The sequence below is a fragment of the Oncorhynchus tshawytscha genome, linkage group LG31 (assembly GCF_018296145.1).
Source record: "Oncorhynchus tshawytscha isolate Ot180627B linkage group LG31, Otsh_v2.0, whole genome shotgun sequence".
NCBI lineage: Eukaryota > Metazoa > Chordata > Actinopteri > Salmoniformes > Salmonidae > Oncorhynchus > Oncorhynchus tshawytscha.
In genome coordinates this window covers 6,104,060-6,125,860 of record NC_056459.1, presented here as the reverse complement: position 1 = coordinate 6,125,860, position 21,801 = coordinate 6,104,060, and the positions used below count along the sequence as shown (strand labels likewise).

General features: G+C 43.3%; 1 protein-coding gene across 2 annotated transcripts in view; it reads right to left on the bottom strand.

The window, feature by feature from the left end:
• The window catches only part of LOC112229909 (dyslexia-associated protein KIAA0319-like protein), a 27,629-nt gene extending 8,410 nt beyond the window's left edge, over positions 1 to 19,219 (bottom strand). The window contains exons 1-13 of one of the 2 annotated variants that reach the window (XM_042310016.1): positions 19,099 to 19,219; positions 14,213 to 14,384; positions 13,336 to 13,467; positions 9,621 to 9,970; positions 5,162 to 5,396; positions 4,794 to 4,892; positions 4,442 to 4,539; positions 4,165 to 4,252; positions 3,752 to 3,844; positions 3,172 to 3,304; positions 630 to 858; positions 339 to 462; positions 1 to 52 (exon numbers count right to left, since the gene is read on the bottom strand). The exon at positions 1 to 52 is cut by the window's left edge and continues 81 nt beyond it. In XM_042310016.1, the coding sequence (XP_042165950.1) occupies positions 1 to 52; positions 339 to 462; positions 630 to 858; positions 3,172 to 3,304; positions 3,752 to 3,844; positions 4,165 to 4,252; positions 4,442 to 4,539; positions 4,794 to 4,892; positions 5,162 to 5,396; positions 9,621 to 9,970; positions 13,336 to 13,447 (1,613 nt within the window). In that variant the 5' untranslated portion in view covers positions 13,448 to 13,467; positions 14,213 to 14,384; positions 19,099 to 19,219. Of the gene's footprint in view, positions 53 to 338; positions 463 to 629; positions 859 to 3,171; positions 3,305 to 3,751; positions 3,845 to 4,164; positions 4,253 to 4,441; positions 4,540 to 4,793; positions 4,893 to 5,161; positions 5,397 to 9,620; positions 9,971 to 13,335; positions 13,468 to 14,212; positions 14,385 to 18,001; positions 18,483 to 19,098 lie in introns of those variants that run through there. The other variant, XM_042310017.1, reaches the window with a different exon arrangement.
• Positions 19,220 to 21,801: the final 2,582 nt, after the last annotated feature.

Sequence of the window (21,801 nt, the reverse complement as noted above, 5' to 3'; positions counted from 1 at the left end):
AGGGTCAGCTCCTTCTCTGGACCGGCGTCTGCTACTGGGGGCTTATTGTTCTCTGAGGAGGATGGAACACAAGCAGGCGCGGGGGAAACGTAGACTTTGGTGACACGAGGACAATATCCGTATATAACCGCATTTTCATTTACAGCACCGTGCCAGTCGTTTGTCTCTGTTCATCAAGGTTAAACCAACATCCATTCAGATATGTTATATAACAGCAATGAATAAGAGACAATGTGTGGCTTATTTCTTGTAAATCAGGCATGATATTCAAGCAATTACCACTGCAGTGGTGTTGAAATTAGCCATAGATACACATGATCTATATGCTGCTGATTTACCTGGCTGGACGATAACAGTGACCTGTGCCGTGTCCTGCTGTCCGGCTGTGTCTGTGACAGTGAGCTGGAAGGTGTAGTCTCCTTCCTGCATGGCAGATAGCTGCAGAGTGGGAGTCCGCACGCCCTATAAGTTGAAGAAAAGAACTGTCAAGATGGGAGAGAAGAATTTCCCTTTTAAAACTACAAAAAATGCTTTATTTTCAGAAAACATAACACCTCGAATCCCCATGATTGCTAGGTAAGACATGTGCATGGTCCCTGACATGGCCACCCCTGGTGCTCCTCTCTAACCTGCATCTCCACCACCTTGCCCTTGCTCTCAGGGCTGAGCGACCACTCGTAGGCCAGCGGCTCGTGGTCGTCCGCGCTCTGGTTGCCGTGCAGCGTGACAGCGTTGCGCGGCAGCGTGATGACCTGGTTGGGCCCGGCGTTGGCCACCGGCCGGTAGTCCATGGCCTTGCTGACCGACAACGTGGCCTGGGTGGAGCTCTGGGCCCCGTCTGAGTCCGTAACCGTCAGACTGAAGGGGAGAGAATAGGGGGGTAAGTTTGTGATAGACAAATTCCTAACGTCCTTGCTTTTGTCTAAGACCTAGCCTTCACCTATGGCTGAAATGGGGAGAGGGGGTGAGGGGCAAATGCTTGTGAAATGGTATGGAGGAAAACAGCTGAACAAAGAGATAGACGGGGAATACAAGATGGCATGCCCATAGAAACAACTAGGTATATTTAAGCAATATGGCCTGAGGGGGTGTGGTATACGGCCAATATACGTCAGCAAAGGGCTGTTCTTACACGCAAAGTGGATACAGCCCTTAGCCGTGGTATATTGGCCATATACCACAAACCCAGAGGTGCCTTATTGCTATTATAAACGGGTTACCAACGTGATTAGGGCAGTAACAAGAAATGTTGTGTCATAACCCTGGTATACGGTTTGATATACTACGGCTGTCAGCCAATCAGCATTCAGGGCTCGAACCACCCAGTTTATAAAAAGCATTAACTGGGTGGTTCGAGCCCTGAATGCTCTGCGTCACGTCGTGCTTAAGAACAGCCCTTAGCCGTGGTATAGTGGCAAGATAAAGTGTGTGAACCCTTTGGAATGACCTGGATTTCTTCATAAATTGGTCATAAAATTTGATCTGATCTTCATCAAAGTCACAACAATAGACAAACTGTGTGCTTAAACTAATAACACACAAATTATTGTATTTTTCTTGCCCATATTGAATACATCATTTAAACATTCACAGTGTAGGTTGGAAAAAGTATGTGAACCCCAAGGCTAATGACTTTTCCAAAAGCTAATCGGAGTCCGGAGTCAGCTAACCTGGAGTCCAATCAATGAGACGAGATTGGAGATGTTGGTTAGAGCTGCCTTGCCCTATAAAAAACACTCACAAAATGTGAGTTTGCTATTCACAAGAAGCATTGCCTAATGTGAACCATGCCTCGAACAAAAGAGATCTCAGAAGACCTAAGATTAAGAATGGTTGACTTGCATAAAGCTGGAAAGGGTTACAAAAGTATCTCTAAAAGTCAGTCCGGTAAGACAAATGGTCTATAAATGGAAAAATTTCAGCACTGTTGCAACTCTCCCTAGGAGTGGGCGTCGTGCAAAGATGACTACAAGAGCACAGGGCAGAATGCTCAATGAGGTTAAGAAGAATCCTGAGTGTCAGCTAAAGACTTACAGAAATCTCTGGAACATCTCTGTTGACGAGGCTACGATACATAAAACACTAAACAAGAATGGTGTTCATGGGAGGACACCACGGAAGAAGCCACTGCTGTCCAAATAAAACATTGCTGCACATCTGAAGTTCGCAAAAGAGCACCTGGATGTTCCACAGCGCTACTGGAAAAATATTCTTTAGACAGATGAAACTACAGTTGAGTTGTTTGGAAGGAAACACAACACTATGTGTGGAGAAAAAAAGCACAGCACACAAACATCAAAACCTCATCCCAACTGTAAACTATGGTGGAGGGAGGATCATGGTTTGGGGCTGCTTTGCTGCCTCAGGGCCGAGACAGCTTGCTGTTAGACGGAAAAATGAATTCCCAAGTTTATCAAGACATTTTGCAGGAGAATGTTCGGCCAATCTGTCCACCAATTGAAGCTCAACAGAAGTTGGGTGATGCAACAGGACAACGACCCAAAACACAGAAGTAAATAAACAACAGAATGGCTTCAGAAGAAAATGTGCCTTCTGGAGTGGCCCAGTCAGTCCTGACCTCAACCCGATTGAGATGCTCTGGCAGGACCTCAAGAGAACGGTTCACATCAGACATCCCAACATTGCTGAACTGAAACAGTTTTGTAAAGAGGAATGGTCCAAAATTCCTCCTGACCGTTGTGCAGGTCTGATCCGCAACTACAGAAAACGTTTGGTTGACGTTATTGCTGCCAAAGGAGGGTCAACCAGTTATTAAATCCAAGGGTTTACATACTTTCCCACCCTTCACTGTGAATGTTTACAAGGTGTTCAACAAAGACATGAAAATGTATAATTGTTTGAGTGTTATTAGATTAAGCTGCCTGTGTTTGTCTATTATTGATGAAGATCAGATCAAATATTAAGAACAATTTATGCAGAAATCCAGGTAATTCCAAAGGGTTCACATACTTTATCTTGCCACTGTATATTGACCATATACCACACCCCCTCGTCTTTCATTGCTGAAATATGTAGAGAAAAGACTGTGCATGCCCATGGAGAAGACAAGGTGACAGCGCCGGGAGCTGTACAACGGTAATGAAAGTGTCGGCACTAGGTAGAGAAACTACGAAGCGCCACATACCCATTGAGAAGACAAGGGAACAGTACCTGAATGTGTAGTTCCCTGGGACCAGGCCGGTGAGCGTGAGGATTTGGGTGTCTGCCGAGACCTTCTCCTCCCTCAGCGGGCCCTTCACCTCCTCCCAATGCCACGCCACCACCTTGTCATCGTCTGTGCTCTCTGATGGGGCCGAAACACAGGGAGAGGAGGAAGACAGGACAGGAAGAAGAGGGGGAAAAGAACCGGATAAAAACAAACAGTCCATAAATGTATAGGCCACCCTGCCTATACTTTTGCCCGTCTCAACCCTGACTACCAAAGTTTTTCTTCCCATTGTTTTATGGAAGAACTGCACAGGGTGTTGACAGAGGGCCTTTGCACCAAACCAAAGATGAACATCTAGCATTCTAGGGTAAATACCGGTTCTTGTCCTAAAACGGTCTTGCTACAATGTCAATGTACGGCAGTAGAGCTATAATCTAAATAAATACACCCTTGACAATATCTGTCTTTTTTTGTAAGCAAAGAACTAGACAAGATGCTACATAAAAACCCCTTTGACATCCACAGATGGTGCAATTCCAGTTTATTTGATTTGATTGTGACCAACTAGCCGGGTGAACTCACGGCTGCCGTCGATCACCGTGGAGCTGGTTGGCAAGGATATCTCCTGGAACTTAGGGGAAACCACAGCAACGGGCAGCTTGTTGATCCGCGGCTCTGTGAAGTGGAAGAGGTTAGCTAATTGGCTGAACGGTACAGTTGGGCCGTGTTCATTAGGGCACGAGTAGCCAAACCCGAAAATGTGCATTTCTTATTGGACAACTCCAGGTAATCCATCCCTGTTTCAGTCTGCTATCTTCCGTTCGGTTCTAACGAACATGCCCCCAGGTATGAGTCATTGTCTACGTTTCAGTATAAGCCCATGAATGGGAAAGTCGAGAGAGGTGACCTTTAAGATGTGACAGTTTACACAGGTTCCTACTGAAGAGAATATCAAAACACAGTCAATACAAGTCATGTTAGCTTAACCACCCCACCTGGTTTGACTGTGACGTTGACAAAACCCTCTCCATATGCTCCGTCGCTGCCCACGGTCACCTCAAACTCATACAGCCCCACCGTCAGCTGAACACAAGAGCCAGAGAGAGGTTGAATTGGAGGGACCACAATAATAACGGTTTCTCATAGTATTACAGTATTACAGTACTGTATGAATGGTTCTAGTCATACATTCAATCTCAGTTAAAGAGGCCTGAGAGTTTGAACAGAGAGAGAGATGAGAGGTAACGGCTGAACTAATTCAAGGAGCTGTACCTTGCTGAGCTTGAGTGTCTTGCTGTGTTTCCCCTCCATCTCTCCACTGTAGTCTTTGGGATGAGTTCTCAAGAGCCAGTCAAATTCATAGTCGGTCCCTTTTCGAGACGTGAGAAAGAGAGCAATCAAAGCCGAGGATGTAAGCTGTGACCAATGGCATGCATGGATACAGAGCTCGCCTTAGTGCCAGTCTGTTTTCTACGTTAGCTCACTCGTGTGCCGTGGTCGTGCCAAATGAAACAGATAAGCTTAGACAGAACTCGGGTGAGACGTGGACTACACGGGTTGTGTATTAATACAGGTGTATGACAGTTTAACTAAGTAATAACGCAGGTAGGTTGAGTAGTCGTACCTGGCTGGGACGCTGGCACCACAAAGGCGTTGAGTTCCACCTCGTTGCGCGGCAGCGTGACCTCCACACTCTCGCCTGCCGACACCACCAATTCCCGCACTGTCATGGAAACCACAGGATTTGCATGGATTGAAACGGAGGGCGGAAACACTGAAACAGAAGCTCATTCAAAGTGCAAACAGTAGACGTACATCTGCAGTGGGTGCCAGTTTATGAACGGGAGTAGATGTTAAGAGCTACAGGTTTCTTCCTTCCATGAAGACACGCCTCAGCACGTCCATTTTGTTATTAGTACGTTATTAACCAAACAGTTGTCGAGGGTGGCTTTTGAGGGACACTAGGTCAGAGTTCAGCGTCCACTGCCTTACCAGCCTGCGTTGGTGATGTAGTGACTGTAGGAGCAGTAGTGGGGAGCACAGAGCTGCTGTTGGAAGGTGCGTCTCTGGTGTCCTCCGACGTGGAGTTCTGCTGTGAGGGTGATGGAGCTTCTCCACTCCCATTGGTTAACTGACTGGGATTCTTATCAGATGATGTTTGAGGGAGGGCCACACCACTGGCGATGTCGACCGTTGGAGCTGGACGCTCTGCATCCTTGGAAACCCGCTGTCAAGACATGGATGTACTTCATGAACTTCAGATGAGAATGGAGAAATGACTAGCGACATTGGCTACATTGTACCGTCTTCAACAGGCTTCGTGAAGTAAACACTGCAGTTACAGTCGGAAAGTATTTAGACTTTTTCCCACTTTGTTACGTTGCAGCTTTACTCTAAAAAAGGGAATAAATAAGAAAATGTTCCTCATCAATCTACACACAGCACCCCATAATGACAAAGCGAAAACAGTTTATTTTTATTTTTTTAATGTTTGAACGTTTATAAGAAATTTAAAACAGAAATACAATACCGGTCAAAAGTTTTAGAACACCTACACATTCAAGGTTTTTTCTTTATTTGTACTATTTCTACATTGTAGAATAATAGTGACGACATCAAAACTATTAATGAACACATATGGAATCTTGTAGTAATCAAAAATAGGGTTGAACAAATTCTTCAAATAGCCACCCTTTGCTTTGATGAAAGCTTTGCACACTATTGGTATTCTCTCAACCAGCTTCATGAGGTAGTCACCTGGAATGCTTTTCAATTAACAGGTGTGCCTTGTTAAAAGTTAATTTGTGGAATTTCTTTCCTTCTTAATGCATTTGAGCCAATCAGTTGTGTTGTGACAAGGTAGGGGTGGTATACAGAAGGTAGCCTTGGTCTTTTTTTTGGTGAAAGACCAAGTCCATACTATGGCAGAACAGCTCAAATAAGCAAAGAGAAACGACAGTCCATCATTACTTTAAGACATGGTCAGTCAATACGGAAAATGGCAAGAACTTTGAAAGTTTCTTCAAGTGTAGTCGCAAAAACCATCAAGAGCTATGATGAAACTGTCTCTCATGAGGACAACCACAGGAAAGGGCAACCCAGAGTTACCTCTGCTGCAGAGGATAAGGTCATTAGAGTTACCAGCCTCAGAAATTGCAGCCCAAATAAATGCTTCACAGAATTCAAGTAACAGACACATCAACATCAACTGTTCAGAGGAGACTGTGTGAATCAGGCCTTCATGGTCAAATTGCTGCAAAGAAACCACTACGAAAGGGCACCAATAATAAGAAGAGACTCGCTTGGGCCAAGAAACACGAGCAAATGGACATTAGACTGGTTGAAATGTCCGAATTTTAGATTTTTTTGGTACCAACCTCCTTGTTTTTGTGAGACGCAGTGTGGGTGAACGGATGATTTCCGCATGTGTGGTTCCCACCGTGAAGCATGGAGGAGGTGTGATGGAGTGGGGTTGCTTTGCTGGTGACACTATGATTTATCGAGAATTGAAGGCACACTTAACCAGCATGTCTACCACAGCATTCTGCAGCGATACGCCATCCCATCTGGTTTGGGCGTAGTCCCACTATCAGTTGTTTTTCAACAGGACAATGACCCAACACACCTCCAGGCTGTGAAAGGGCTATTTTACCAAGAAGGAGAGTAATGGAGTGCTGCATCAGATGACCTGGCCTCCACAATCCCCCGACCTCAAAACAATTGAGATGGTCCGACTCATCCCAAACCGCAGAGTGAAGGAAAAGCAGCCAGCAAGTGCTCAGCGTACGTGGAAACTCCTGTTGGAGTTTGGAAAAGCATTCCAGGTGAAGCTAGTTGAGAATGCCAAGAGTGTGCAAAGCCGTCATCACAGCAAATCAAATCAAATTTATTTATATAGCCCTTCGTACATCAGCTGATATCTCAAAGTGCTGTACAGAAACCCAGCCTAAAACCCCAAACAGCAAGCAATGCAGGTGTAGAAGCACGGTGGCTAGGAAAAACTCCCTAGAAAGGCCAAAACCTAGGAAGAAACCTAGAGAGGAACCAGGCTATGTGGGGTGGCCAGTCCTCTTCTGGCTGTGCCGGGTGGAGATTATAACAGAACATGGCCAAGGTGTTCAAATGGCCAAGATGGCAAAGGGTGGCTATTTGGCCAAGATGGCAAAGGGTGGCTATTTGAAGAATCTCAAATATAAAATATATTTAGATTTGTTCAACACTTTAATTACTACATGATTCCATATGCGTTATTTCATAGTTTTGATGCCTTCACTATTATTTTACAATGTAGACAATAGTAAAAAAATTAAGAAAAACACTTGAATGAGTAGGTGTCCTAAAACTTTTGACCGGTTGTGTACGTTATTTACACAAGTATTCAGTCTCTTTGCTATGGGACTCGAAATTGAGCTCAGGTGCATCCTGTTTCCATTGATCATCCTTCAGATGTTTTTACAACTTGGAGTCCAACTGTGATAAATTCAATTGATTGGACATGATTTGGAAAGGCAAACACCTGTCTATATAAGGGCCCACAGATCAAAAAACAAGCCATGATGTCGAAGGAATTGTCTGTAGAGCGCCGAGACTGGATTGTGTCGAGGCACAGATCTGGGGAAGGATACCAAAAAACGTATGCAGCATTGAAGGACCCCAAGAACACAGTGGCCTCCATCCTTCTTAAATAGAAGACGTTTGGAACCACCAAGAGACTCTTCCTAGAGCTGGCCGCCCAGCCAAACTGAGCAATCGGGGGAGAAGGGCCTTGGTCAGCAAGGTGACTAAGAACCCGATGTTCACTGACAAAGCTCCAGAGTTCCTCTGTGGAGATGGGAGAGCATTCTAGAACAGGGGTTCTTAAACTTTTTACGCCTGGGACCCAAATGAGAAATCCTGTGTTTTCCTGGGACCCAAGCATATGAAAACATGCAAATAATCATAAATATTGGTACATTTAATTGGCCTTATCCCTAAAACAAATGCAATATAGACAAGTAACAATGAGATACACATAAATAGCTATTCATGTTTCCTTTTCCTCATTATACACACTCTTACAGCCTCCTGAGTGGTGCAGCGGTCTAAGGCACTACATCGCAGTGCTAGCTACGTTACTAAGCATCCGGGTTCAATACCGGGCTGTGTCGCAGCCAGCCGCGCCCGGGAAACCCATGAGGTGACGCACAATTGGCCCAGCGTCGCCCGGGTTAGGGGAGGGTCTGCCTGGCCGGGATGTCCATGTCCCATCGCGCCCTAGCGACTCCTGTTGCGGGCCGGGCGCATGCACGCTGACACGGTCGCCAGGTGTACGGTGTTTCCTCCGACACATTTGTGCGGCTGGCTTCCGGGTTAAGCGAGCATTGTGTCAAGAAGCAGGTTGGGTTTCGGCTAGGTTGGGTTGTGTTTTGGAGGACGCACGGCTCTCGACCTTCGCCTCTTCCGAGTCCGTACAGGAGTTGCAGCGATGGGACAAGACTGTAACTACCAATTGGACCTCCCAAAATTAGGGCGAAAGGGGTAAATTTTTTTATATAGTAACAATAATAAAATGTATTAAATAAAAAACATATCTGTCTAGGTTGGAAATTTCATTCTGAACTGGAACAAACTGATTGGCACAAGATGTTTGAGGCATCACACAAAAACAGTCCTAATGAGAGGTATGTGACTGGTTGAAGTTTTCAACAAGCAGGTCTATTCTGGGCTCAGTTTTGTTCAGTGCAACCCTGAGGTCACGCTCAGCATTGCGACCGTTACTTGCTTTTGAAGTAATCCAGAGTTGAGAACCCTGACTGACAGTTATGTGGTGTCAAACCGGATCAGACTGCTTTCTCAGTCAGTCTGGAAACGGCTTCCTGCAGTAGATGAGCAAACCAGAACTGTGTAAGTGTGTTTGCCTCAAAAAGCATCTGGCATCAATCACTTTTTTGGTTACTACATGATTCCATGTGCTATTTCATAGTTTTAATGAATTCACTATTATTCTCCAATGTAGAAAATAGTAAAAAATTAAGAAAAACCCTTGAATCAGTTGGTGTGTCCAAACTTGACTGGTACTGTATGTAAATGTGATTTTTAATTTGTATAAAATGTGCAAACATTTAAAAAAAACAAAAAAAAAAAACTTTTTTCTTTGTCATTATGGGATATTGTGTGTAGATTGATGAGGGAATTTTTATTTATTTAATCCATTTTAGAATAAGGCTGAAACGTAACAAAATGTGGAAAAAGTCAAGGGTCAAGTCAAGTCAATACTTTCCGAATGCACTGTAAGAGAATGCATAGCTTACATTAACACATCAGTTAGAGAAATGTAGATGTCATCCCTGTATAACTTTATAGGAGGGTATTTAGTCTTTGTTTTTATCTACTCTGTCCCAGTGATCCCAGAAGGAAGGGTAAACAGGAATCTATGACTTAACTACAATACTAGAACTTTCCGTTGACTTACAGTGCTAGAAAGTTGGTCCGACCCACTTCCCTTTCCTGTTGGTGCTCGCCTCTGCCTTCTCCTTCGAGCTGTGGTGGTGCCCTTTGAAAGCTGCTGCAGGAGCCCCAGGGACTCGATGTGGGGCTGGGGTAGAGACGTGACTTGACAGAGCCCGCTGTTGGAGCAGCTCAGTAGGACACAGCGCCCCCCCAGGCTCCACACGGCACTGCAGGCGGGCTCCAGGCAGCATGACTCCCAGCAGCTGGCGCTGTTCCTGCCCACGGCCAGGGGGCGCCAGCCTAAACCGACCACACTGCTCCAGTGGATCCCCAACACTCCCCCGGTCACCCGGCAGATCTCGGCAGATACACCTGGAGAGGGAAAGAGGATGAAAGAGTTGTTATAGAGAGTGTGTATATTTATTTTTTATTTAACTAGGCAAGTCAGTTAAAAACAAATAATTTTTTACAGTCACGGCCTACCATGGCCAAACCCGGACGCCGCTGGGCCAATTGTGCGCCGGTCTATGGGATATAAAGAGGACGTGATCAGTGAATTTGCCATCTGGGACAAGGATTGGCATTTTCTGTGGGTACTTGGGGCCAATGTTCCCTCTAAGCTGGGTGCTTGCAAGCAGTAGCCCAGAGACTGCCGTGTAGAAATATCAGCCCACAGAGAGAAGCACGAGATTGAACTTCACTCAACTTTCTAGAGCAGTGGTCACCAACCGGTCAATCTCCAAGGCATTCCTAGTCAAACATTCTGTAAAAACCAATTATAAAGCCTTGTGTTCCTATTTTGTTTTATTTTTCACAGGCTGTTGGCGGTAGGTGCACCTGATTCACCGGCCCTGCATGCCGGGTAGGTGAACTGTTGCCATTTTGAACCAGTTCATGTGTCTGAAGGTAAAAACTCTGCCTTCCCGGCTGGCCCAGAGAGCAAATCAAGTGCACTGTAGGCCTACCTCTGGCCAATCGTATGGCTCAGATGACCATGTCTGCAGTAACGTAGCAGACATAATAGAAAGCTACAGCAAAGTTGATACTGTGAGATTTCAAAACGTTTAAAACCATGACTAGAGAGAGACTGTCAACGAATACAGCAAAGAGCTGCTGTTATTATGAGTGAGTTCATGTTTAAGTTTAACATAAATTTGTGCGTGAGGCAGTAATAATGCGGTGAGACGCGAGTCGCCCCATCAGTTGGAAGACTGTGTCCCTTTAGGTCAGCGGAGGAAAGGGAGAGCGGAGGGATGTTGAGAGGCGGACCCTCAGTCTGCTGCTCTCTCCCTCCGCCGAGACTGACCCTCAGATGCAGGCACCATCAGCTCAGTAAAATACAAATAAAAAGCTAATTATTTAAACGTGTGCTCACTCAACTGTGCCTCACAAGTAATACAACAGCGGATCTATTACCAGTATGATCATATAGCCTACCCAAATTTTGAAATACAATAAAACAAAAATGGAAAACAATGCATTGACAGGGCAATTCAAGCAAAGCCAATATGCAGAAATACTGTATTGGGCCTATAGCTTACGTCACAAAACTCATTGCTACAGTACTGTTTTTAATTGGTTAATGTTGCATAGGCTTAGGTTTTGTAAGTCACGAAAAAAAATCTAAATCTAAAAAATCTAAAAATCTAATCTAAACTCAGTTTTCCCTGTTAACACTCAACGATTCCCTTTACTGTGGAAAATGTGATCAAATCAACGGAATATTAGTCACTTTCAATGTAACATACTGAAACAAAACCAACTACGCAAGATATTTTGTTGTGGGCATAACACATCTGAGTAGGAGTCTATTGCATTGACACGCACTACTCAGTCCGTACTGTACACAGAGGTGAGGCGTAAACAATCAGAGCTGCAGTAGGCCTATATGCAAATAGACCATTGCCATATATGGATCTGCCATTTACTTTCACCTGGACTGTGTTTACAGCATGAGCGGTTGTGAGTAGATGCACTTGTTTTGAGATCAAAGGGAGAGCTGCATGTAGCCACGTGTGCACATTTTGTTCATATCCTTTACTAGTTGAGTTATTAGCCCAGTTAGATTATCTGTAATCAGAAATAGGGGAGTGATTGCTTCCTACAAGGGCACAAAACATGTACATTTCTAGACATCTTTGAAAAGCGAGTCAGGTAAAGAGCATTTGTTTGTCTTAAAGGGGCAGTGTTGTATTTTGAGACAGGCTTAAATAAGCAAAGTAGCCAATAGGCAGAGACTAGCATAATTTGTATGATTCTCTATAATAACGGTATGGGAATAATAATACATTGTATTTTGTAAAGTGATTCCTTGCATCAAACACATTTTCAGTCACCACCTTGTTTGAAGGACAAGTGGATAAACAGGTTAATGTCAAACCCTGGATGTTATTTTCAAAAAAGTCTCATGGAATGTAGGCCTACACTGAACACAATATATTAGCTGCTGGCTGCTACTGTAGACTTGAATGATTGCTATTTCCATGTTAAAATATTACAGGATGCATTTTCTTCATTGTTTTTGATGGCAGACCACACCGGTAGGTCTCTTTTATGATCAAATAGCCACAGTAACCTACTTGGCCAATGTTAAAACTAACTTAAAGTGGGTACAGCCTCAGGTGTTCACAGTAAACGCATGCTGGAAGTTGCACAGCATTTTCAATGTTAAAGTTTGCGCTCAGCAGACATGAAATTTGCTCAGTGCCAAAAGAAATTAGAGGGAACATTGATTAGGGCCCTGAATGTTTAGATTTTAGATCCTTCTTTCTTAGCTCTGGGAAGCCAGGTGTGTGCAGTCTGAGAGCAATCAGACATTAATGTGCTAGGCAGATGAGAAAAGCAGCCGACACTGGTTTTGCCGCCCCACTGATTTAGGGCACAGATGTTGTGTCATTGACATTAATTACCCTTACTTGTAACAAGCTTTAGCCTTCTATGTCATCTCTCTATAGCCATGTGTACCTCGCAAATGCAATCTCTTAACATACAGTAACGCTCCAGACATGCATGAAGCTCAACTACTCAATCAAGTCACAGCGGTAAAGGGAAACGAGGCCTTTCCCTGACAAGACAGTGATTAGGCCTTATTATCACAAAGGTCAAAGGGCTTAAAGAACATAAACAAAAAGGCAGGCTGAGTGTGTCTCTAGACAAGACACCAACCATCACAGACTCAGACACTCACTGACAGCGCAGCTATTCCCATGGCTATTGTTGCCATAGCTCGGGAGCTGAATATTATGGGATGTGGGTGTAACCTAAACTCTGTGTAACACTGCTTGCAGCGATTGGGCCCCTTTGCTTTCTTTTAGAGAATGGAGCCTTTCGCCTCTGTTTAGTCATTCCCCTCCTACCCGAGCGACACGGACTCACAGAGGACCGATTGTCCGGCCTACATTGTAACTCACCATGCCTTGTGGCTTCCACACTGTAAAAACAGCCATTCGGAGTGAGCCACCACCGAAATATGCATAAACGCATCAGAACCAACAGACAGTATAAATAATTACCAACAACCCAATAAACACAGAAAGGAAAGACAAACACAAAGTAAAGATATGCCAGCATCTATTGTTAAGACAACGGTATTCATGTTTTAATGTCTTAGATTCAATCAAGTGTATGGTGAGTACAACAAAACAATCAAATCAAGGAATACATCTCATTCATTCTTACATCTTTGGACAACCATGAAACCGTGAATATTTCCAGAGAAATGTATCGTTGCATTTTACCTGTGGGAGGAACTAAGTAGCACAAGAAGCCCAGTAAAAGGAAGAGGAGATGCCGCGGTCGTGTCAATCGAGGTCGACTCCAGCTGAACAGGTTCTGATATGCATAGGACATTTTCCACGAGGACCAAAGACCTGGACAGAACAGAAACAGTTGTCGGGGTTGTGTCACATTACTAGCCTGGAAATCCAGACTGAAATCCCGCTCAACAGTGAAACAATAGTAAACGCGTAGCATATGCTTCAGTCTTGATTTCCAGGCTATAACATCACACTACCTTGGTGTAATTCAACACCAGCACAAAGGCGGCGCTATGAAGGGATTGACGTTTAAAGTCTGAACGGCACTTTGCCCATCGGGCAAGTCAGAAGTATTTTTGGGCTGCCCCGAAGATTACGATAATATGCACGAAAATGTAAATTGGCTATTTACACGCAGAAGTGCAATACATTGCTTGCCTTTCACCTAAACATGGCGGAGGAATCGGAAAGATCAGTACTGAAATTCTTTATTTTTGATTGTTTTCAGTTAACAGAATCTCAGAGGAGGCTCCGCTGGCATAAATTGTCTGTCTTTTACTTAAACAATGGGGAGGAACCAGAAAGATGAGTTTAAGCTACTGGAATTCTTGGTTGGTGGTTTTCACATGTATTTTTTCCCCACCTGCTCAAAGGGGCAACCTTAGAGCAGGCTCAACTTGTGACTGCTCAGTTCACTTATCCCAAGCAATACGACAACCCTTAATGTCAATCCTAGCTAAGACTATTGTACACATTGTATCATTTCCGGACATTAAAATGAGTCAGACAGTACAGCAGGTGATCAAATACAATTGGGTGCGTTAAGCTCACAGACATTTTTATAGTACAGTAGATTTACCTTTCTCCGGGCCAAGTGGTGGAAGAGGGTGGCGACAGAGCAGCTGGAGTTAGCTTACGTTGGAAGGGAGGTACAGTGAGGTGAATGGTGAAGACAGGTCAACACCAGCACTTTGTGGAAGAGCAGCTTCAACATGACACTCCCCCTGGCCCCTGGCAGACTAGAGAGCAACCTGGCGGAGGAAGGAGGGGGGGGGTTCACCTGAGATGTTCTAGAATGTCGTAACGAGCGGCTGTTCTATTAAGCACTTGTAACAGGCTTTGGTTTAACAGAAATGATGTTTAAGAGAATAATGAGCATTGTTAAATATTTGAGTGACAGGTGTTGTCTGTTATTTCTATAGGTCAACTATTCACCCACTGGCATAAGCTTTCACTTTCATGCACTCTTCTTCCAAACACTGTTTATTGTAAATGGTGAGGTGGACTGCATTTTACAATGGTAATTAGTACTCAAGCTGAAAACAAAAAATTAACATCCCTTTTCAGGATTCTGTCTTTCAAAGATAATTTGTAAAAATCCAAATAACTTCACAGAGCTTCATTGTAAAGGGTTTTAACGCCGTCTCCCATGCTCGTTAAATGAACCAAAAAATAAAATGAACATGCACCTGTGGAACGGTCGTTAAAACACTAACAGTTTACAGACGGTAGGCAATTAAGGTCACAGTTATGAAAACTTAGGACACTAAAGAGGCCTTTCTGCCGACTCTGAAAAACTCCAAAAGAAAGATGCCCAGGGTCCCTGTTCATCTGCGTGAATGTGCCTTGGGCATGCTGCAAGGAGGCACGAGGACTGCAGATGTGGCCAGGGCAATAAATTGCAATGTCCGTACTGTGAGACGCCTAAGACAGCACTACAGGGAGACCGGACGGACAGCCGATCGTCCTCGCAGTGGCAGACAACGTGTAACAACAAGTTTTTTACAAATTAAATATGTTTGTCACATGCAGTGAATAGAACAGGTGTAGACTTTCCCGTTAAGTGCTAGCTTATGAGCATACGAGCCCTTCCCAACGACGCAGACTTAACATTATTATCTAACACAAGAGGAATAAAATACACAAGAATTAAGCTATATACAGGGAGTACCAGATCAATGTGCAGGGGTACGAACTGTTTGTAAACAAAGTAAATGTATGCAAACACTGACTCAAAACAAGGTTAAAACTATAATTTTGATAACATGGATGGTCAGTCTTTACCTCGGCACCCATACCTCTGTCTATGCATTTGAGAGTGGTTACTGTTGTCCAGCCCCACCCCTCAACTTTTTACAGAAGCAGGGGCGTGGAAAATGCTTTGTTATTGTTTCAACTGCTGATTGCCGCTTTAAAAAAGGTATTAGAAATACATCGAAACACATTAATGTTGAAGTAAAGACCACTATAAAAACATATTTAAAAAACATTTCTCTGTGCCTTGAAATTCCGTTACCAAAAACTGTACTCTACTGCAGGGGTATTCAACCGGGGGTCCATGGCACCCTAGGGGTTTCGCAGAGGTACTGCAGTGGGTCCACAAAAATATATTTCTTGCAATGTTTTTATGAATATCACCAGCAACAGAATAAACAGATATTTAATGACATTGTCGTTGTTAATTCAGTACTGAGAGAGATTGTCATTTCTTCAAACAATCGTCTTTATTTCATTTTGATTCATTATTGCAATAATGAGGCTGGTCGACCCCCCCCCACCCTTGAGTGTTGGACCGAGTAACCTAACCTTTACACAAATGCAGAGTACTATATATAGCTGACACTAACAATGCTCAGTCATGGTTGGTTCAACCCCCGTCGTGCAGACCAAGGAGCATAATAAGCCACTCTGGGTTCATCCTGTCGTTACCTGCACATGGGTATTGTCTTAACTCCTCCCTGGCTTAGTTTCCCAGGTGCAAGGATTATTTAGAGGCAATGAGGAATTGTTCTAAACTCCTCCTGGCTATCTCGGTTACACCCACCACATCTTGCCTATGTAATGCAGTCTAACTCATTTGTCAGCTCAAGCCATCTCTAGTGACCATACGCTCAGATTAGCTGCAGTTAACTTGAGCGGAGACCATAAAAAACAGCATTAGCAGGACAGAAATATGCTACTGTTGGTTAAGTAAATAATCGTTTACTACTAATAGAAAAATGACATGCCTGATTTGTTTGATATCACAACATACCTACAGTAGAAGAGTAAAATCTTATCTACAATGATGTCAACTTGATTTCTCAACTCCTAATGTTGAGGAAATTACACTCACTGGAGTATCTGACACAGGTTTTGAAAAAGCACCCAGTGTGGCAAGTTCTACTGGCTGCCGATACGTGTCCTTGACTTAAACATTCATTTTTGACAACACATGGCTAACCAAAACAGCTGTTCTTGAATGTGAAAATGTGTTTGCAGTAACCTTCTAGCTAATAGGGTCTCTTCCAATCCTAATGTGGGGAGGTCAAAATAATGAAAAATGATCTACCAAAAAGGATTGTTTTTAATTGTTGATTACTTCTCATTGCCATTATCATTCACCTGCTAAACATTTATTTTCTAACATATGATGGGGGTCCCTGGGTTGCCTGGGAAAAAAGGTTTAAGACCCCTGCTCTATACTCTACCGAGCTGTACTTTGATGTCCAAACTTGAAAAACACAGTCATCTATGATCATTCAAATAATAGCCAGTGATAGAATAATACACTAAAATGCAAAGGAGGATATTTCATATTTATACCTTTGTGTACCTATTCAGGATACATCACCATGAAGAGAATGATATTCACACCCATAATTATGCATTTCTGTGTAGCCCAGATCTGGGACCCATGATGAAATGCCATTGTAGTAGTCACATAAAAAACAGAGGAAGATTTGATTGAAATTCGGTTCCCAAACTTTGCATCTGCACAGTTCTTCCAGAATGTGTTTTGGTAAAATGTTCAGTGTAAATTGATAAGTTGTCCTTGTGCATAGAGTTGTAAGGTTTGTTAAAACTTCAAAATCAATGGTTTTGATTTGGCATACATTTTAAGTGAAAAATCTTAGTCTCAGTGAAATTCCATTAACGTGGAATTGCCCAACGACAGTAGGAAGTCTTTCTGGAGTCCACAGAATTTCAATTGAGCCGACAGGAAATTGCATTTCAGATAAGTTAAGATAGACAGCGACTTACCGGTAGTGGACACAAAAGTACGAGCATCCTCAAAACGTTCAGCGGCAGATTTAAGACGGCGCTGACTTTTCTTACCAAAATAACACCGCATTTTCATACCCATCTTTTGCTTTGGAAGTGATTTCCAGCACTTATTGTGGCCTTCTCCTAGTAAGTACAAAGCTTAGCTTGAGACACAATAACAAGTGTGTCAGAATAACATGGCAGCAACAGTTGGTCCCACAGGTTTGCCTGGTGGGACTGAAAACGTTTGCCTTATGAGAATGGATTCATTCCAGCAACTCAAAGCGGTGTCGAATTCTATCTAATACTCGAATTACAGAAGGCGGAATGCTTGCCACATGCTGAAAATCTACCCCAAGGAGAATAGCAGTAGACTACTATTTTTTACTTCACAATTCCTCAGAAAGTTCTTGCAGGAGGTCCAGGGGGAAAAAAACTAAACAGATCAGCATGAGAACATTTAGTTCTGGTTGGAGTAGAGTGCATTGCCATGGCATTGGACATAGGCTCTCTCACATTCACAGCATTTTCTGACTAATTATCTAAGTGAGACTATGCGCAACTGCTGAGCTATTAAGTCATTTAATATTAAGCGTCCACTTACTAAGCATGACTAACAAACCTGCATGATAGAGGTCAATTCCTAGTCGGATCCGCATTCCAGCACGCAGATCATGCCACACTTCCATCCGCCTCAGTCTTATCAACTGCTGTAACGTTATCCTGATAAAGAAGCCGACTGCAATGACGGATGTCACAAAAGCCTGGCTTTTAGAAGTTGTTTACGGCGTTTAGAAACCCAATTGGCTTTGTTTCCAGTTAATTTAAGTTCCTTTCATATAAGACAAACAGGGGAAAGTTTTTTTTTTAAACAAACACTTGGCTGTCAGTTATTCTAAATTATAACCGCAATTTGCATTTTGGCAGCGCAGTGGCTTGAGACCAGTCGTGTGACGTGGTGCCCGCACAACTGCGCTCGCTCTGCCATGTGACTCCGTCACTGGGATGCCACCACCGTCACCGTTTTTTAGAAGCAAGTTCCAATGAGAAAAAACGCATACAAGGATCTCTGCGATGGTAAACTTCAGATCCGAGAAAAGTTTACCCGGATTTTTCTTCCACCTCCCCTTCTCTCAGCAAGGCTAATCAAAAACACACCAGTAAATCCTCTGTTGGCTGCTGTCGACAGACAGTTCAAAGGAGCACTTTCTCGGATTACTGAATGCCCCCCATGTCTTTGGCACTGCCTCGTTTCAAATGAAGACACATTCAGATATTTAATCGACATTTCCATTTCAAACCCTGCAAACGAAAAACAAATAATAAATCATGAAAATGCATGAGTAGTCTAGAATTATGACCTATAAGAAAAGGTAGCCAAGTTTGTTTTTTTAACAAGCTGAACATAGCCATTGGCTAAACAAGCAAATCATCTCTAAAAACCGTCCTCAGTCGACATCAGTAGGCAAGATTGCGCAGTGGAAACACCGATAATGATTTATGCCATTCTTCCATTATAATCATGCTTAAATACATATGTTATTGATATTAAACATGACAGGTGTAAAATGTCATATATCTCGTTATAATCCTGGAATGACCACCCCGTCCAGGCACCAGCTGTTTATACTGGTGTGGCTTTGGAACCTGGTATCATTAGCCCACTCACTGATCGAATGCATGCAGTTTATGTATGACAGCTGAAAATTATACACTCACCAGTCGTCGTATTAAATGTTTCGCTTTCTGTGTTTGAGCTAGGATACGTCGTCGTTGCTCGCTGTTCACTGTTTGGGTCAGCGCTTCCTTACACCACTGTCACAACAGGCAAGAATAACTAAGTACTTCCGGGTCACGGATTTTTGAAATCCTTCAGAATAAGATATCATTCCTTAGTAAATTAATAGTTAGGGCGAAAATAATAGAACATTGGTTATTGTGGAAAATCCTCTTAAGTCCAATATTTTTTTCATATTGGACATACATATCGCACTTTAGGCTACAATTGTGTAGCCTATGTTGTGTCGCAATAAAAGGGGGGTCCATTCTACTCAAGAGCACTTCTAGTTTCCAAATCTACAGTTACACCCAGAGGAGCATCTCTGCTCATTTTGCAGCCAGGTCACCCGTGATACAAGTCAGTATTAGACATCCATCATCCATGTCTGAGGATATCAGAGATGACGTGAAATCTGGCCAATAGGAGCAACATTGAGCGCTAGCCATAGAACGTTGTTTTGATATTTTTGTATTTTAAGCCTATTACAAACTTGAACCTTTACCGTATTCTTTTCACACATGAATTCCAAACATATCGAACGGTTGCCCCAGCATTAGTTTTTTAATGCATGTGATGTGAGAATGCAATTACTGTTCCAAAATGTGATTGTTATGCAACAGGACAGTTAACCTGTGCTGCCCTCAAACCAAACTTGTCAAGTTTTATTTTCTAACAGTTTATTTTAACAGTTTGAATTGAGCTGTGTCCAGCCTCATTAATTCACATAAGGAGCCAATTTCACTGTTGTGGTCAATTTATTTTTGAGGCTTAACTGAACCAGACCAACTTCCCTATTTGACAAGAGCCCAAGCACTTCCCCAGTGTTTCCCAGTTTCTAATATGCAGACATTTGCACATCTCTTGGCAGAACAGGCCTTGTACTTACTTTTTCCCCGTGGCATATTTTCTGGCTGGTGACTGCATTGCCTTCATTGTTGTTTTCCTTATGTAACAGCATAGCTTCTGTCCCTCTCCTCGCCCCTACCTGGGCTCGAACCAGGGACCCTCTGCACACATCTACAAATGCCTCCCACGAAGCATCGTTACCCATCGGCCCAAATGCCACAGCCCTTGCAGAGCAAGGGAAACAACTACTTCAAGGTCTGAGCGAGTGACGTCACCGATTGAAACGCTATTTGCGCGCACCACTCGAACTAGCTAGCCATTTCACATCGGTTACACTTACAAATAATAAGTGCCTTATTTCCTGTATATCGTGTTGTCGTTTCTACTGTAGCATACTGTATATATGTTTGTATATATGTATGTACAGTACAAGTCAAAAGTCTGGACACACCTACTCATTCAACGGTTTTTCTTTATTTTTTCTATTTTCTACATTGTAAAAACTATGAAACCAACAAAGCACCGCCACACCATCACACCTCCTTCTCCATGCTTCACGATGGGAACCACACATGCGGAGATCATCCATTCACCTACTCTGCGTCTCACAAAGACCCAGCGGTTGCAACCAAAAATCTCAAATTTGGATCAAATGACTGATTTCCACCGGTCTATTGTCCATTGCTCGTGTTTCTTGGCCCAAGCAAGTCTCTTCTTTTTGGTGTCCTTTAGTAGTGGTTTCTTTGCAGCAATTCGACCATGAAGGCATGATTCACGGAGTCTCTTCTGAACAGTTGATGTTGAGATGTGTCTCTTACTTGAACTCTGTGAAGCATTTATTTGGGCTGCAATCTGAGGTGCAGTTAACTCTATTGAACTTATCCTCTCACTCGACTGACTTACGGTGTGACATTAATGCTAGTATGAACTCTGACCCAGGCGAAGAGAAACACAGCAGACAGAGGTAAGGGTAAATCCAGAATATTTACTTAAGCTCTTCATAGCAAAACAACAAAGCAAGGGAACACTGAACAAAACATGAGACCTGAGCAACTGGCACACTCCACAGAGGAACCTAAATAGTCATCCAGCAGGTGAACCCAATAAGCCCAATCAGGGTCACCTGGATACTGGAAGTACACTCAAGGGAGAAAACCTGACCTGTGACATGGTACTTAAGACAACTAGGAACTCAGAAAAATAGGTAAAATCAAGAAGTCAGCTATCTTGTTGGAATTCCGAGTTGGATGACCGTTCAAAACCATTTTTCCCAGTCAGACCTCGTTTTTTTCAGAGTTCCCAGTTGTTTTGAACGCAGCATCAGATTGTAACTATGGTACCTCAGGGTTGCTAGCTCAGACCCCTCCTTTCAGGGGTTTTATTTTTAATTAACTTGTAAACTTCTCCTGTGTTTGCCCCCCATTTATTAATAAATCCCCCATCATAGTAATATTTCCTGCATCATATCCCCCATGATACCTTCCCCCATTTTTACTCAACCATGGACTTGAAAACCCCCCAAAATTAAATGAACCCCCTCACAAACTCCCCTAAAATGGCTTCATCCAATCCTGGCAACGTTGTTTAGCTTTCGCGCGGTTAGGCTAGGCAGTAGGATTGTATTTGGGGTGATGATATGTGAGGTGATAACATTTTATTTGCTTTGTGATTGGTCAAAAACTGTAAACGACTTGTCAATTCATGTGCTCCGGTTCTTGTAAAAAGTAAAGTGCTTTCAGAAAGTATTCAGACCTCTTTTTCCACATGTTGTTACATTACAGACAACGCAGGAGTGG